This window comes from Fusarium falciforme, chromosome 12, assembly GCF_026873545.1.
Source record: "Fusarium falciforme chromosome 12, complete sequence".
Lineage (NCBI taxonomy): Eukaryota > Fungi > Ascomycota > Sordariomycetes > Hypocreales > Nectriaceae > Fusarium > Fusarium falciforme.
Window position 1 is genome coordinate 101928 of NC_070555.1, and position 14965 is coordinate 116892.

At 49.4% G+C, this 14965-nt stretch overlaps 5 protein-coding genes across 5 annotated transcripts; 1 reads left to right on the top strand and 4 right to left on the bottom strand.

Annotated features, from left to right (window-relative positions):
• Positions 1-528: 528 nt before the first annotated feature.
• On the bottom strand, positions 529-1644 carry NCS54_01376600 (Hypothetical protein; the record flags this gene model as incomplete). Its single annotated transcript, XM_053158939.1, has 1 exon — positions 529-1644. The coding sequence occupies one exon, from the start codon at positions 1642-1644 to the stop codon at positions 529-531; it is 1116 nt and encodes a 371-aa protein (XP_053014914.1).
• Positions 1645-4648: 3004 nt separating this feature from the next.
• On the bottom strand, positions 4649-5546 carry NCS54_01376700 (Nitrilase; the record flags this gene model as incomplete). The annotated part of the gene is made up of 2 exons (XM_053158940.1): positions 4649-4796; positions 5380-5546. 2 exons carry the CDS (start codon positions 5544-5546, stop codon positions 4649-4651), a joined length of 315 nt encoding a protein of 104 aa, XP_053014915.1.
• Positions 5547-6914: 1368 nt separating this feature from the next.
• Positions 6915-8729, bottom strand: NCS54_01376800 (Aamy domain-containing protein; the record flags this gene model as incomplete). Its single annotated transcript, XM_053158941.1, has 1 exon — positions 6915-8729. One exon carries the CDS (start codon positions 8727-8729, stop codon positions 6915-6917), a length of 1815 nt encoding a protein of 604 aa, XP_053014916.1.
• Positions 8730-9411: 682 nt separating this feature from the next.
• On the top strand, positions 9412-11170 carry NCS54_01376900 (Hypothetical protein; the record flags this gene model as incomplete). Its single annotated transcript, XM_053158942.1, has 3 exons — positions 9412-9931; positions 9981-10221; positions 10276-11170. 3 exons carry the CDS (start codon positions 9412-9414, stop codon positions 11168-11170), a joined length of 1656 nt encoding a protein of 551 aa, XP_053014917.1.
• A 123-nt stretch (positions 11171-11293) lies between these two features.
• On the bottom strand, positions 11294-13881 carry NCS54_01377000 (Zn(2)-C6 fungal-type domain-containing protein; the record flags this gene model as incomplete). Its single annotated transcript, XM_053158943.1, has 2 exons — positions 11294-12448; positions 13135-13881. 2 exons carry the CDS (start codon positions 13879-13881, stop codon positions 11294-11296), a joined length of 1902 nt encoding a protein of 633 aa, XP_053014918.1.
• Between the last annotated feature and the right edge of the window lie 1084 nt (positions 13882-14965).

Consider the following 14965-nt stretch of genomic DNA (forward strand, 5'->3'; position numbering starts at 1 on the left):
AAAAAAAAAAGAAATTACTAAAATAACTAAGCATTTTAGCTTATATTACTAGTACTCTTAATACTCTTAGTACTTTTAAGAAATATTATAAATATATAAAATATATTTCTTTATATATTTTTCTATAATAGCTACTTAGTTATTAATATAGCTTAGGTATACCTTATCCCTTTAAGAATATTACTAGATATAACTACCTTTTTATTACTTAGATTATATGTAGTACTCTCTGCTAATATAAACCTAGCATGACCGGTTTATCCCTTGGGAAGCCTACGATCGTCACATAACCCCCCACCGAAACCCCGTTCCCAGCCGCTCGTCTTCGGGTCCTGCACGGGCCTCCCCTACCTAAAATACTTACATACCCGGCCGTGCGTTCGTTTTGCATACATGGTACGGTGTCTTACAGGGGGCCTTGGCTTCCGGCGAACACATCACAAGTATGTTAAAAGCATCAAGACAATATCTAATTCAATTAACTATACCTCTTACGCCAAGCCCGCCGGCTTCGGCAGCCTCTCAACTTCAATAGGAGCATTCGCCGCCGCAAGCCCAGTAAACTGCCCCGTAACATGGGGAATCAGGTCCAATAAAGTCATTCGGGAACCCTATGTCAAGCGTCTTCACACTTTCCAGAAACTCCACTTGCTCCTCGGTCAATTTGATGCTAAGAGCCTCAATATTGTCCTTTAGATGTTCCACTTTGCGGCTGCCAACCATGGGGAACACGTTGTTCGCCTTCGCCCGCACATACGCGAGCGCGATGGCGGTGAGCGACTCCACGCCGTGTTCGGCGGCGACCTTTTCTAGTGCCTCGCTGACCTTCTTTTCTTCCTCATTCTGTTCAGCGCCGAACATGGACCGAAGACCCTCGCCTTTCTTCGCTCGCTCCTCTAAGGCTTTCTTCCCCTGAAACTTCCCGCCGCCTAGAACATCCCATGGTGCAAGTGCCATTCCGTAATGACGAGCCATGGGGATAATCTCCCTCTCGAAATCCCTCCGCATGACATTCCATCGCCCTTGGTAGATGCTAAAAGGGGTCTTTCCGAAGGCCATAGCGTATTCGTTGGCGGCACTGACAATCCAGGCAGGGGTATCAGACACCCCTAGGTAGAGGACTTTGCCTTGTTCGACAAGAATGTGCAGACTATCCATGATTTCCTTCACCGAGGAGGTGAAGTCCCACCAGTGGACATATAAAATATCAATCCAGTCAGTTTGCAATTTTCGGAGAGAGTCTCGCACACTCATATGCATACTCCTTCGGGAGTTACCGCAGTGATTCGGAGCTCGACCTTTTCCAAGTGCATACGACTTATAGTCTGTGGTAAACTTGGTGGCAATAACCATCTGATCGCGGTTCTTTCGCTTCGCCATCCACTCTCCGATCCATTCCTCGGATTCCTCGTTTTGATAGTTATTGGCGGTATCGATAAAATTGCCGCCAGCGTCGAAGAAGTAGTCGAGCAGTCTGAAAGACTGTTCCTTGTCCATTGATCCCATGAAGCTGCGCCAGGCACTGCCAATAGACATGGCGCCGAGTTGGAGTGGCGAGACACGGATCCCGGCTGTTGAGGAGAGGATCCGATACCTTCCCTGTTCCGTCTTGGGCTCCGGAGCCGGGCTCCAGATTTCGGACATCTTGCTCAGTATGAATTGATTCTTGTGAGTGATGGGTCAAGTCAAGTAAGGATTGAGTGAGTGAAATGAAGCCTCAAAGTGGGTGAATCATATTCACATCGTACACCTTTTATCCCTAAGTCATCCGCATCCGGCTGCTTCGGAGGCCACGGAGATAACGGGCTTCACGGTCAGCGTATATAGAGGGTGAGGTAGGGGTGACGTCTAGCTTCAAGCCATCACACGACACCCATTGGTCGGCCCAACTACTCCTCAGTGGCAGTGGTTTCGGCCCCACGACCGAATTTTATCGGCCGAAAGGTTCATACACGCGCTAACCAATACTTGATAGGAAACCCTTTTAATGCAATATCTCCGGGTTTTTTCGACACGGCCAGGCAGTCCCATAAGCGCCAACTCATCATGGCTCAGGAACAGCTCAGGAAGTCTCAGGTTAAAGCAGCAGCCGCTCAAGTTTCCAAAACATGGGAGGAAAATGAACAAGGCAACTTTCGGGATGCGCATATGTGGTATTTCTATCAAAATACAGGATGACACTTTTTCTTGGTAGTTTGGTATTGCTAGTTATTTTTCTGTTGACTTCTTTCCCTCTTCGCTGCTTGCAAAATCTGCGAGCGTTTTCCTCTGGGCAATGGGTATACTCTTGCCTGTGTTAGGTGTGTGATGAGATGCGATTAGTGTTAAGCTGGACTTGCTAAATCTTTGAACGCAGGTGGGAATGACAGGTCGTCAACTGAGTTATCGCTATAGTGTCTCAATTTTCAGGGGACTAAAATATAGATATCAGTATTAAACTCGTTAGGATTTAGGTTAATTAATATGTTTACTTTGGGAATGTTATTACCTCTTAGGGTAAGGGTATTTATAAGCTTAGTAAGATGTATTTTAATATATCTTAATTAGACTAAGGTTATTAAACACATTGCTATTATGTTTTTAAATAGGTATTTATTATATATAGTAATATACTTAAGGGTATTAAGTATAACTGATTTATATTAATAGCTAAGGTAGTAATTATATAAGAAAGTATACATTAATATATTTATATTTTTAAAATATATCTTAGGACTAAGATTTATATAGTCCAAGGTAAGGTTTTTTTCTTTTTTAGGATTTAGTCCTAGGACTAATTAAAATATGGTTCCGTCCTAGCGGTCCTTAGCTTAGTTAGTATAGTTCTACTATGCTTCCCTGCCCGGCCTATATCATAGCCGTGACAACCTCTATATGCACTATGCATATTGCACTACTCGGCTCAGCTGTTCCAGACAGTAATTGGATAAAGTCGTTGGTGGGAAGGAGGGGGTTCTGATACTGGGTGTAGCTTCAATTAGTTTGTACCCAGAGGACTTAGGAAGCAGGGGAACTAGGAGAGAATGGGGCAGTTGTGCCATTTGGCCAATAGCATGGATGACCGATATAAAGACGATGAAAGTTAGAGTGTGCTAACTCCCCCCTCCACCCAACCCTCAAGAGACTAAGGTTACCTCAATACAGAAATATCTAACCCAGTATCGCTGTCGTCATTCATATTTGCTCTCCGTATTATCTCCTCATGTGATAGTTTTGGGGAGTATCGACTATACTTACCTTTATAATCACAAAAGTCCATGAAGTAAAATTTCTTCCGAACTCGGAGACTTTGTCTCTTTAAAGTCGGGAGGGAAGATTTCTTAGTTTCCACCTTATAACCTGAGCAAACCGTTGGCGAAGTTACCACATGCCATGAATAGCAAGCCGGAGGCTGCTTGTATGTTTTACTAGCTATTGCAGAGGCATGGCCTTCATCAACGCCCCGGTTGGCGCAATGGATGCTTATGAACCTTTTTAGGATGATTCTCTATTGCTGTGCGACTTCTAAAGAGATGCCGGTCTTGATCGACAGGACAGAGTAGGTAGCAGATTCCATCGTGGAAAACACCGAGGAACTATGTCAGACGCTCAATTGATAATGGTCGCACCCTTCTGAATATCTCATTAGGGTCTCGTGTGAGAAGTAGATGGTCGGAACTTGGCTTAAACAGCTTGATATTAGCGGTCCTGAATTCACGCATTGAATTATAGTGCTATCAGAGATGCCGGGCAATGTTAGTTTTTGTGGGATAATATCACGCTGCTTGCAAATAATGGTACGCTAAGAATTATTATTACAAGGGAGATCGTGAAATCCTATAATGAAAGGAGGATAAATTTCACTAGAGATTCGATAGTATCAACTTGCAAAGACTATTAGAAACACGTCTTGGATCAAATGTATTGCAGACAGAGTCGATAATGTAAGAAGGACAGAGCACGCGTTTACAGGCATTAGTAACGCGCACCGACCACCGATCAAAACGGTAAAGACAGGTTGCCATAGTATGGATATGTGGTAATAGACCGGAGATAGATACACCCATGAGAAATGGACAGAGGTACAGGACAATTAAGAATAGAAGAGTAGGGATCCCTTGACTGCCCTTTACACACAATTCCTGCTTCATTGCTGTTTACTTATCGTTCCACCGAACCCTCAGAGATCATTGGCCAAAAAGACTGGCGTCGAGGCGTGCGTGTTGACTCGAAGGCTCAGTTGATCCGGGCGAGAGTAGTGTCCAACAGTATCAAGGTTCTGTTTAGCCTTGTGCTTCTTCTTGATATCAACCTGAGCATACAGGGTACCCTCCTCGTCAGGCCTCAGTGGCTCGACAAGTTCCTGTCCGAATGGCGAAAAGATGGTCCTAAACCACCTCCGCTCTTTTCCGTGTAAGCGTAACCTTGAACGTTGGCCGCCTCCTTGCTCTTCTCGGTGAGAATCTGACTCGCCAGAACAACAAAGCATACAACCTCTTGAGACAGAATATTGGAAAAGTTCTTGTATGTCTCTGGGACAATGTGGTAGGGCCACCCGGGATTGTGTTGCGGGAAGATGGAAGGCTAGCTGGAGATATGAAGATCCACATCCTGCGAGTACTCGTAGTATCGCAGAAGCGGCTGGCTGTGCTCCCAGCAGTTAAGTCCTTCAATTCTGCCGAACTTGGAGGGCACGACCGTTGAGCGGCTCGCCCTGTCCGTCGCCATAGAAGGCTCGCTCCACGCGGGTGGGCTTGATCTTGCGGCGATGGTGAACGATGGTACCAGTCTCATCGATGAAGGACAATATTAGGACCCTAGAAGGAACGAGACGACGTTTCCATTATTTTCAAAGTTGATGTGTACCAGCCAAAGTTTGGCAATTCGCCGAGATGTTGCATTCAAGCTCTAACTGACATATTTCTCCCCGTACTCCTATTGTCTCGTACCGAGGTTAGAGCAGTTAAATACCCCATGAGAGTTTTAACCTTTTATGATGATGCGGCTAGGTATGACTCTTCTACTGCGGGCAGCAGAAGGTTAAAAAAAGCCTACTATATTAGCATTGGGATATGATGCTATGATGCGTTGATAATGTGTTCTTTATTATAGTTGAAGCCTGGCCCTTGATGAGTTAACTGAGCCACAAGATAGAGACGACGTTGCCTTTGACATACGTGAGCAATATACAGAGTTCCCTTGTATCTCTCACTATATCCCAGCACAACAAACACTCCAGCCTCATGAACAGCATCCCGAATATGGTCTATCTCGGTGGAGTCCCTCTCCAAAGAGTTCTGGAAGTACTCATTCATATATGGCGCATTATCCGTGGGATAGTTGGCCCAGATGCAAGTAAGATAATCCTGCCTCGACACGATCATAGTGGTCTGCACTTACCATGGGTAGCCGGGGATAAAGACCTCCGGGAACCCGGTGACATTGGTGCTGTTGCTAGAAGCCTCTTGGATGAGGCTCATGACCTTGGCAACGCCGCCTTGCAAGTCGTTCCAGGCAGGCTCGGCCTGAATGGCGGCGACTTTGACGGTACTCCTGTTGCTAGACATGTTTGATGAGGATGGTCAGTATGGCAGTGGAGTGGAGAAGGTCATAGGTGCTGATGTGACTGGTGTTGGTTTGGTTGAGTTGCTACGGATGGTTCGGAGTTGAGAAGGTACTTTATAGTTGTTATTCAAACTTGTTAACCAACACCTATAGATCAACTCTAAGTCCTCCAGTTTGTCCATTTCCCGATATACTAATCGGATAGTTCGCGAATCATTGGATCAAGAATGCTAGTAAGTGGCGGACGCAATACGACGATGTTTGGCCAAGTGACTACCGGATAATGAGTACCCGGCCAATAGCACAGGTTTGCGTCGCTGATCACGAGCATGACTTAGACTATCCCATCGCTGATTACGGGTAGTGATTATCCTATCCTATCCCGTTCATACCTATAGCATTTTACCCGACGCTCAAGTCTACATGCCGCCCCACCAGCCGAAAACAATCCGACAGACAATCCGAGGGCCGGCGTGCTACCGACCCTCCGGTTCGCTTGGCAGTAGAAGAAAGTTGAGGAGGTTACGGATGACCCAGGCCAGTCTAAGCTTGGAAATCCTCTTGACTAGTTAGCATTTATGCAGCCTTCTTGTTGGGGTCCATTGCGTAAAGGATCGATAGGTATTCCGACGTATTGGTGACAAGGAAGTCTCCAGTGGTTAGCACTATGGCGTTTCTACTTTTGATCAACTCGACATGCTCGTTTCAACACAGAGACCAACCGTACCCGGTTAAGGTTGGCGGTGCAAACAGGGCTTCAGTGCTAGATTCATCCGGCAATGTGCTGCCGGGGGCGGCGGCGGCGGCGGCGGCACTGTGAGGTAGCCCAAAACCAGGAACGGGCCCCCCGTCCCCAACTAGAATACTTGAGTAAGAGGATCAGGCCAATACAGAGTTATAGTTGGGTAGCCATGCTGATAGCAAGGCAAAGATATCTACAACTCTAATAGGGTGTCGTGAATGCATCTAATACCACCTTGTTTGCCTTACATCGCGTCAAATAACTGTGGCTTCGGACTATACAAGTGATAATGGTTGCTCAGCTGAAAGCCAAACCACCAACCACTGAGGTCAATGCCTTGGCGATCAGACTCTAAAGGATCCTGCTGCATGAGAAGTTATGCGAAACCACTCATGACAACGGACCCTTTGCGCCACCGCCTGAGGACCTTGGTCGGAGAATGGTGACAGGACTTGAACTGCTGGCACAAGCTTCAAGATATACCTAGGAGGTAAGAGATGCAGTTCTAAATAAGGCGTCCCGATATACCAGCGTGTAAACTAATAGATCTTGCAAAAGTCTGGAAACAACTATGGAGTGAGTTTATGGACACTAGCCCTGGCCATCATCAAAAGCCCAATCTAATCAATTAAAAGTTAACATAGACCCTACTCTCCCATCCCTCAAGTGCTGGACGTCCACTCTTTATCTCTGCAGTCCCTTTGGTTGTTGTGCGAGCTAATAACCGGACTTGGTTGTCTGAGCAGCCAAGGGCAGTATAAATATCGGGGCCAAGCCTGGTTTCCTGTGACATATTCAAAACAACAAGAGCTCTCCTCTTTGTTGACTCCTGTGCATTTATAGGCACTGCACTCTCCTTGATGTAAGTGAACGTGTGCTCGTCGGCGGGATCCAGCAGTTTGAATGAGCCAAATACAAACAAATCCTGGTACTCCTTGCGTAGTTGCAGAGTATGCTTGTAAAAACTCAGAATTGAGTCAGGATCCTTGACCTGTGCGGCTGCGTTGATATCACAATAATTCTCATGGACACGCATCCAGGGTCGTATTTGAGCATCCGTAAAGCCAGCATTCGGAGAACTATCCCACTGGAATGGAATTCTGGCATGGTCACGAGCCATGATCTGCAAGCCATGCATGGTGGCCCGGACCTTCTCCTCATCCCCAGACTCGACGGCCTCAGCGTAAAAGTTGGTGCTTTCGATATCCTTGTATTCTTCAATACCCCAAGACCGAGGCATATTGGTCATGCCAATCTCCTGGCCCTGGTACAGGAAAAGTGTACCAGTGAGCGTCGTCTGCCAAAGAGCGATTGTCTTTGCAGATTTCAACCACCACTCTGCTGATGAAACATCCCCAAAACGATCCACTGCACGTCCATTGTCATGGTTCTCGCAGAAGGCCGTCGTCCACGCATCAGTGCCCTCGATGAAGCTCTGCCACCTGTGCACAAACTCCTTGAGCTTGGATAGCGGGAAAGGATCATAGATGTACTTGCTGCCGAAGCCATTGCCATTGCCGAGGCGGATCATGGAGAACTCAAAGACCATGTCGAGCTCCCTGGCAGCTCGGGACACGTAGGGGATGACTTGGGAAGGGTGTGGAGTGAGGGAGAGCTCGCCGACTGAGACAGCGTTGTAAGGGCCGAGGACTTGCTCGTACATCTCATGGATGAACTCATGAATGCGAGGTCCGTTGCACCACATCTCTGGGGCGGGCTGATGGGGAGAATCTGGGTCGGTGATAGGGGCGTCAACGAAGTCGCGTCGCTTTGAGTACTTGTTGACCGTGTCAATGCGGAAGCCATCCACACCACGGTCGAGCCAGAAGCGCATAGTATTCTCATAGATGGCCTCCCGGCACTCATCGTTGTCCCAATTCAGATCTGGCTGATCCGGCGCGTAGAGGTGAAGGTAGTACTCTTGGGTATGCTCATCCCAAGTCCATGTAGAACCTGCAAAGTACCCACGCCAGTTTGTCGGTGGGTGCCGAATGCCGTTCTTGTCGTAGCGAGCTGGCTTCCAGATGTACCAGTCTCGCTTGGGGTTGCTCTTGGATAATCTGGAGGCCTTGAACCACTCGTGCTCAGTCGAGGTATGGTTGACGACAAGGTCGAGGATGATCTTTAGACCACGGCTGTGGCATTCCTCGACGAGAACGTCGACATCTTCGACGGTACCGTATGGCTCGTATATCTTCTGGTAGTCTGACACATCATAGCCCATGTCTTTCTGGGGACTCTCAAAGATGGGCGAGACCCAGACCACGTCAATCCCCAAATCGCTCAAATAATCAAGCTTGGAAATGAGGCCGGGTAAATCGCCCCAGCCATCGCCATCGGAATCTTTGAAACTGGCTGGGTAGACCTGGTAGAAGGACGCAGCTTTCCACCACGGTTCTTTGCCGACATATTGATTGTCGTCATCCCAGATGATGGAGCCCATGGCGAAAAGATTCAAGGAAGAGGATGAAAGGAGACAAGAAATCTGCAGTGCAACTGATTGTTGGGACGGATGGGTGCTTATTATTCACTATATTTGTGGAGTATGCTCTCTCAGCAGCGGAGTGTCCGCATGCAATGAGTGTCGCTACGCACACACGGCAGGGATCGGCTGTGGCGAGTTTGTTGATTGATGTCATCATATGAAAAGGGAGTCCGTTCTTCCGCCAGCGTGATCAATTTCCGGCGGAGCTTCCGCATTTAAATCATAAACGAGGAGGCTATCGTCGGAGTTCCTCCGCCACCGTCTCCAAACGCATTCACACACCAATCATGATCTAGCTGTGCTCACCAAACAGGGGCTAGCGGCGGAATCTCCGCCAGATACCGCCAAGAGACGGAGACTCCTGATCAAAATCGCTCCTCTTGATGCTCACGAGCCAATGCAAATCCTTTCCTGTCACCCCACAACCCCCAGGCACACTCTCCAGATTTCCCCACGCTGTTTCCAGACTGCTGGGCGCATGGCAAAAACCGGGAGAAAAGACTCTGGGGATTGAATTACAAGCTTCTGCTCAATCAGGCTTGATCGAGACGTTTTCGCCTTATATAAGGACCGTGTGATCCCCCCTCAAAGAGCATCAGATCTGCCTTGACTCCATCCAACCCTTCTATCAATTGCTCAGTTGCTCAATTCCCTTCAGCACGACACAATGGCGCAGCCAAAACACTCCCTCCACGAAAAAGACCTGGACGCCTACCATGAGGAGACAGCCAACACCGAGGCCCTTGCCTCTGAGGCAAAGGTCGCTGCTGACGCAGAGCATCACATGAGCCTCTGGGACGCTGTCAAGACGTACCCCAAAGCCATCGGCTGGTCCGTTCTGCTCTCCTCGACGCTCATCATGGAGGGCTACGACCTCGCTCTGCTGGGCAACTTGTACGCGTCGCCCGTCTTCAATCAGAAGTTCGGCACCTACAACGCCGCCACTGAGGAGTATCAGGTGTCGGCAGCGTGGCAGTCTGGGCTCTCCAATGGAGCGCGTGCCGGCGAGATCATTGGATTGATCATTGCTGGCTGGACGGCTGATCGATACGGATACAAGATGACGACTATCGGGGCATTGGTTGCCATGATCGCATTCATCTTTGTCTTGTTCTTTGCTCCTAACGTCAAGATCTTGGTCCTTGGAGAGGTGCTTTGTGGTATGTCCCATCAATCCCCAGCAGCAAGAAATAGTGTTGACTCGAGTAGGCATTCCTTGGGGTGCTTTCCAGAGTGTCACACCAGCATATGCCTCTGAAGTTGCGCCAGTCGTCCTGCGTCCATACCTTACGACATTCATCAATATGTGTTGGGTCATTGGTCAGTTCTTTGCTGCTGCTGTCAACAAAGGCTCCGTTGGCCGAAATGACCAGTGGGCATACCGTATTCCCTTTGGTGTACAATGGGTTTGGCCAGTCCCTATTCTAGCCGGCGTGATTTTTGCTCCCGAGTACGTCTTCCATTGTCACATATCAAGATCTCTCCTGTGCTAACTATCTGCCAGATCTCCTTGGTGGTACGTCCGCAAGAATAACAGGGCCGCCGCCAAGAAGTCTCTGCTCCGTCTCACATCCCGAAACCAACCCAACTTCAACCCCGACGACACTATCGCCATGATCGAGCACACAAACGAGCTGGAGAAGAACATGAAGGAGGGCACCACCTACCGGGACTGCTTTAAAGGCGTTGATCTGCGCCGCACAGAGATTGTGGTTGGAATTTGGCTTGTTCAGACCCTCGGGGGACAGAACCTCATGGGCTACTTCTCCTACTTCCTAAAGCAAGCCGGAATGGATCCCAGCAACTCCTTCTCTCTTTCCATGGGCCAGTACGCTCTCGGAATGGTCGGCACTTTTGGATCCTGGTTCCTGATGGCCAAGGTCGGCCGTCGTACCATCCACTTCTCAGGCCTCTGCTGCCAACTCATCATCCTCGTCATCGTCGGCTCTCTCTCCTTCTCAAAGGATAACGGCTCCGTCTGGGCCATCGGCGCCATGCTCATTGTTTTTACTTTCGTCTACGACTTCACCGTCGGCCCCGTCACATACTCGCTCATCTCCGAGTTGTCTTCTACGCGTCTGAAGGCCAAGACGATCGTCATGGCCCGCGCTGCCTACAACGCCAGCAACATCTTTGTCAACGTCATGACCAACTATCAGCTTTCGTCGACGGCGTGGAACTGGGGAGCTCGAACGGCGTATTTCTGGGCGGGTACTTGTCTGGTCTCGGCGATTTGGGTCTTCTTTAGACTCCCCGAGCCCAAGGGTCGGACATACGCTGAGTTGGACATTCTCTTTGAAAAGAAGATTGCAGCGAGAAAGTTTGCCAAGACCCACATCGACCCTTACTCTCATGAGTTGACGGCTGAGAAGAAGTTGAATGCTGAAAAGGAGCTGTAATGTAAGAACCATGCTGGAGGAGGTTGAGTCCAGTTGTCAATATCAAAGGAATACGAGATATCTCTGCTTTAATTAATTTAATGGTGTCTGATGCATTTTCGTCTTTGGCCCTCGACATGTCGTTTACCCCGTCGGGCTGCTTAGTGTAATGCTCGGCCCTGGACTTGGAAGGGCTTGCTGAATGTGATTGACAAGCAGCGGTTCGTAAATGCTTGTACCACCTGGTAGTTGAGCCATGAGGCCTCGAATATATGCCAAGTCATCTTGCGGCGATGTACCCATTGCCAGACCCTGAGGGCTTGATGGGTTAACAGGAACACGGGCCAAAACATCCACCACTGCCGAGACCACATCGTAAAGCTTTTCAGTCAATCCGACCCCGTGTACTTTGATGCTCTCAAGTGGCAGGTCCCGTGTCGACAAGGTTAGGTCCTTTGCTACCTCGAGGGGATACTGAAACGTGAGACTGTGCTGGGTCGCACTTTCGCTGAGATGCCCCAGGCGCAGACGTAGCTTCCAGATGATAACGCGAAGCCAAAGTTGTGTTATCCGCAGATTTGCTTTTTGAGTGTCGTGTAGGTGTATATCAGCCTTCAGGGCCGTGTTGACCGATGTCTCGACATAGTCAAGTGACGCATGAAGCGGCGGCGTTGCGGCAATCTCTTGGTTGAGCAGCGCGACGAACGAAGTGTCGATGGGTCGAAAGAGAGCTGCCAGACTCCAGAAGCCGACCAGTGAAGGGTCACCCATCTCTAGCTCTGGTGTTTCGCTTGTGATTTGTAGCGTGATAGGGCGACGGTAACGGATTGCGTGTGATCTTTCTGATACAAGGAGAACCCAGAAGAGGCGACCAGCCAGGGCTCTCGTGGAGACGTCCATGTCGTCGAGTCTCAGTAGACAAAACAGAGTTGTTGCCTCGCGGAGGAATAGGAATGCCTGGCTGTGATGTGACAGCCTCGCATGGCATGCGTACAGGAAAAAGGCGAGGAGGCACTGATTGAGGCTGGGCTTGACATTACGGGAGATGGACTGATGCGTCGCCACAGCGCTCTCCAGGATCATGTTCCCGTAAATGGCATTACTCTCACGGATGACGCCTTCAGAAAGGAGATTCTCTGGCTCTTCGGCCTGGAGGAGCACCTGCGCGCACATGGCGGCTAGTACAGCGTGAGCCTCGACCAACGATGAGCCCTTGAGGCTGAGGACATGGTCGCGGGTGAGGATGGGGATGGTGGGATACAGCCTCGCAAAGAACCTCTCGACGCAGTGATCAATGATCTGGCCAGGCACAAGCTCTACTAACCGCTGGGACGGATCTCGCCCTCCTCCTATGGGCGCTGAAGGACCGGATTGCGCGGCACACTGTTCCCCGAGGCCGGCGTCCACGCATCTCCTGCAGGGCCGATACTCGTTGCAGCCGCGCCGCAATGTCTTGCATCGTTGGCAGGCTCGGGGTACCTGAATCCGCTTTGCGGGCGGCGTTGATCGAGTATCGTCAGACATGTATGAGATAACGCAAGATTTTGGGTGCGATAGTGCGATAATTGCCTCAAGGTCGGAAGTGGGGATGCTTCAGAATTTGAGAAGTACCGCTTACCCTATAGTACGAGGAGAGAGTTTCGGGCTTGGCTTCCAGTAGCGGTGAAGGATAAATGTATTACTACAACGCGGGTCTGACTCTTAATCCATTTTTCATACTGGCAATAACACCGGAAGGCATGAAGGATAATGCTGTTTAAGATAACAACGATGAGATTTGATGTATACACTATTGGGAAGAACACATGTACAAAAAGCAAAAACATGCCCCGAAAAAAACGTTGAATCCTGATACTTTTGCATCATGCACACAACCTCTTATCCTCAACCATCGGCACAAGTGCAAAAGCCTTTGTTTATCGATGTCTCATTCGATAGAGTGACGTTTGCTGGTCAAGCCACGCTTCAGTCAGATCGAGTCCTACAATATCGTGGTTCATTTCTGATGTAGAGTAGTCATCCCCATCGTCCATCCATCCCAGTGTGCCGCGACTGGCTGTCAGCTTGTGTCCGATCTCGCGACAGGAGCCAAAGTCAGCCAGGATGGGAAGTCCTTGAGAGTTGACGAGGATGTTGGCCGGGTTGATATCGTTGTGCGCCATTCCGATCCTGTGAAGGTGGCGGACTGCCGACCGTAGAGCCGTCATGAAGGCTGTTTTATCCACCAGCCCTACTCTCTCTAGATGCCGATTTAGATCGTTGGGGTGCTTCTCGAGAACTAGGCCGGTAATGCGGCCCCGCTGAACGCGGCAGCCGTAAAAGTTTACGAGGCCAGGATGGGGCTTCCTGGAGATGACCTGGAGCGCGTGGGCTTCTTCCAGAACCGCGGCAGGTAGAACTGGCAGAGTTCCCTCGCCTTTGCAAGTCTCGTACAGGTCTAGAGGCGGCCGTTTGATGAAGACGTCGCTCCTTTTGCTCACATCATTGGGTACGACAGTGAAGCATTCTCTTGAGCTTGATAGCCTTGGAAACACATGGTCGTCTGGCACCAGAGTAAGAGCTGCCGTTACTTGGTCCAAGGTGATGTCTTGTTTGGGTATATCCAGCCGTCCAGCATATACCACGTCATCATCGTCAATGACAGTGAATGTCGTGTAGATGTCCGAGTGATCCTTGCCGGAGGACTCGCAGACCGTGTGTAGGTCGCTCCAGCACTTGACGACTGGTGACATGGCTGGCGAAAAGTGAGATCGCTCGGACGGTGAAAGAAGGAATGACGAGTCAAAGGGGGTGAAAGGTTTGACGATTGATCTGATCTCACAGCTCGAGCGGAAAGTTTCTGATCTTGGACCCCTCTCACGCGACGCACCGGCCCGTGATTTGCCGCCAGCGTCAAGCTTAACGCCTCAGCTGACCAACGAGGCTTGGCTTTTTGTGCTTTAATAAGCGGAATCTGCCCGAGGCTTATGCATGATATCCATTACATGATGTTAATTGGACCCACTTGGTCTCCAAGTTTTGCGCAACCAGGCTAATTACGCCAAGCGGTGTCGCGTGCTCAATATCAACACAATCACCGCCCATCTCCTCTCTATCCCTGAGCCCATATCTCGGCGCGAAAGATCAGAATCGTCTACAGAGAGATGCACGATAAATACACGGTCATCATTCGGCCTTGTATGTCCTCTTGTATTGGCCAGTGTCCCCGACATCAGCCCATCTAAGGCATCTGCTGCAAGGATCGTCCCATCATCGCATTGAGCTAAGTCTTGTCAGCCCTGGAGGCATGCAAGTGTTCCTCTAGACACGGTTGACCTCAGCGTGCTTAAATCTCAAGCGGATAATCTGCCAACCGCTGCCATCTTAGTACATTTGAAACAAACAAAGCTCAGGCTTAAAGCCAGACAGGTCCAAGATTCTATTTTCCTCTGGATGGGATGGGTCTCTTTCGATGCTGAGATCTGGATCCAAGCACTCTATTGGGAACTACCAGAAACCAAAAGCCAACTCTCTAAGGGAGTTGTGACCAAGGCCCGCATTTACGCCTTTGCGCGACACCGCCTTGTTGTCCATTTCCCAATCCAGCTCAAAGTCTTCAATGCAGTATCTCGATCCTTGATGGTCACCCGTGGTGTTGATTGACGAGTGTGTACAAGTGGGTAGATGTTCTTCGCAGCAACAGGTTCGGGTACCAGGCGCCCCAAAAAGAGTTGCCGTCAAAGGTGCACAACAGATGAAATAGACACATCTTAGTCTCTGAACAGCCTCTCGAAGACGGAACACGTTGGCCTTTTGGGCAAGGCATACCTCCCAGTT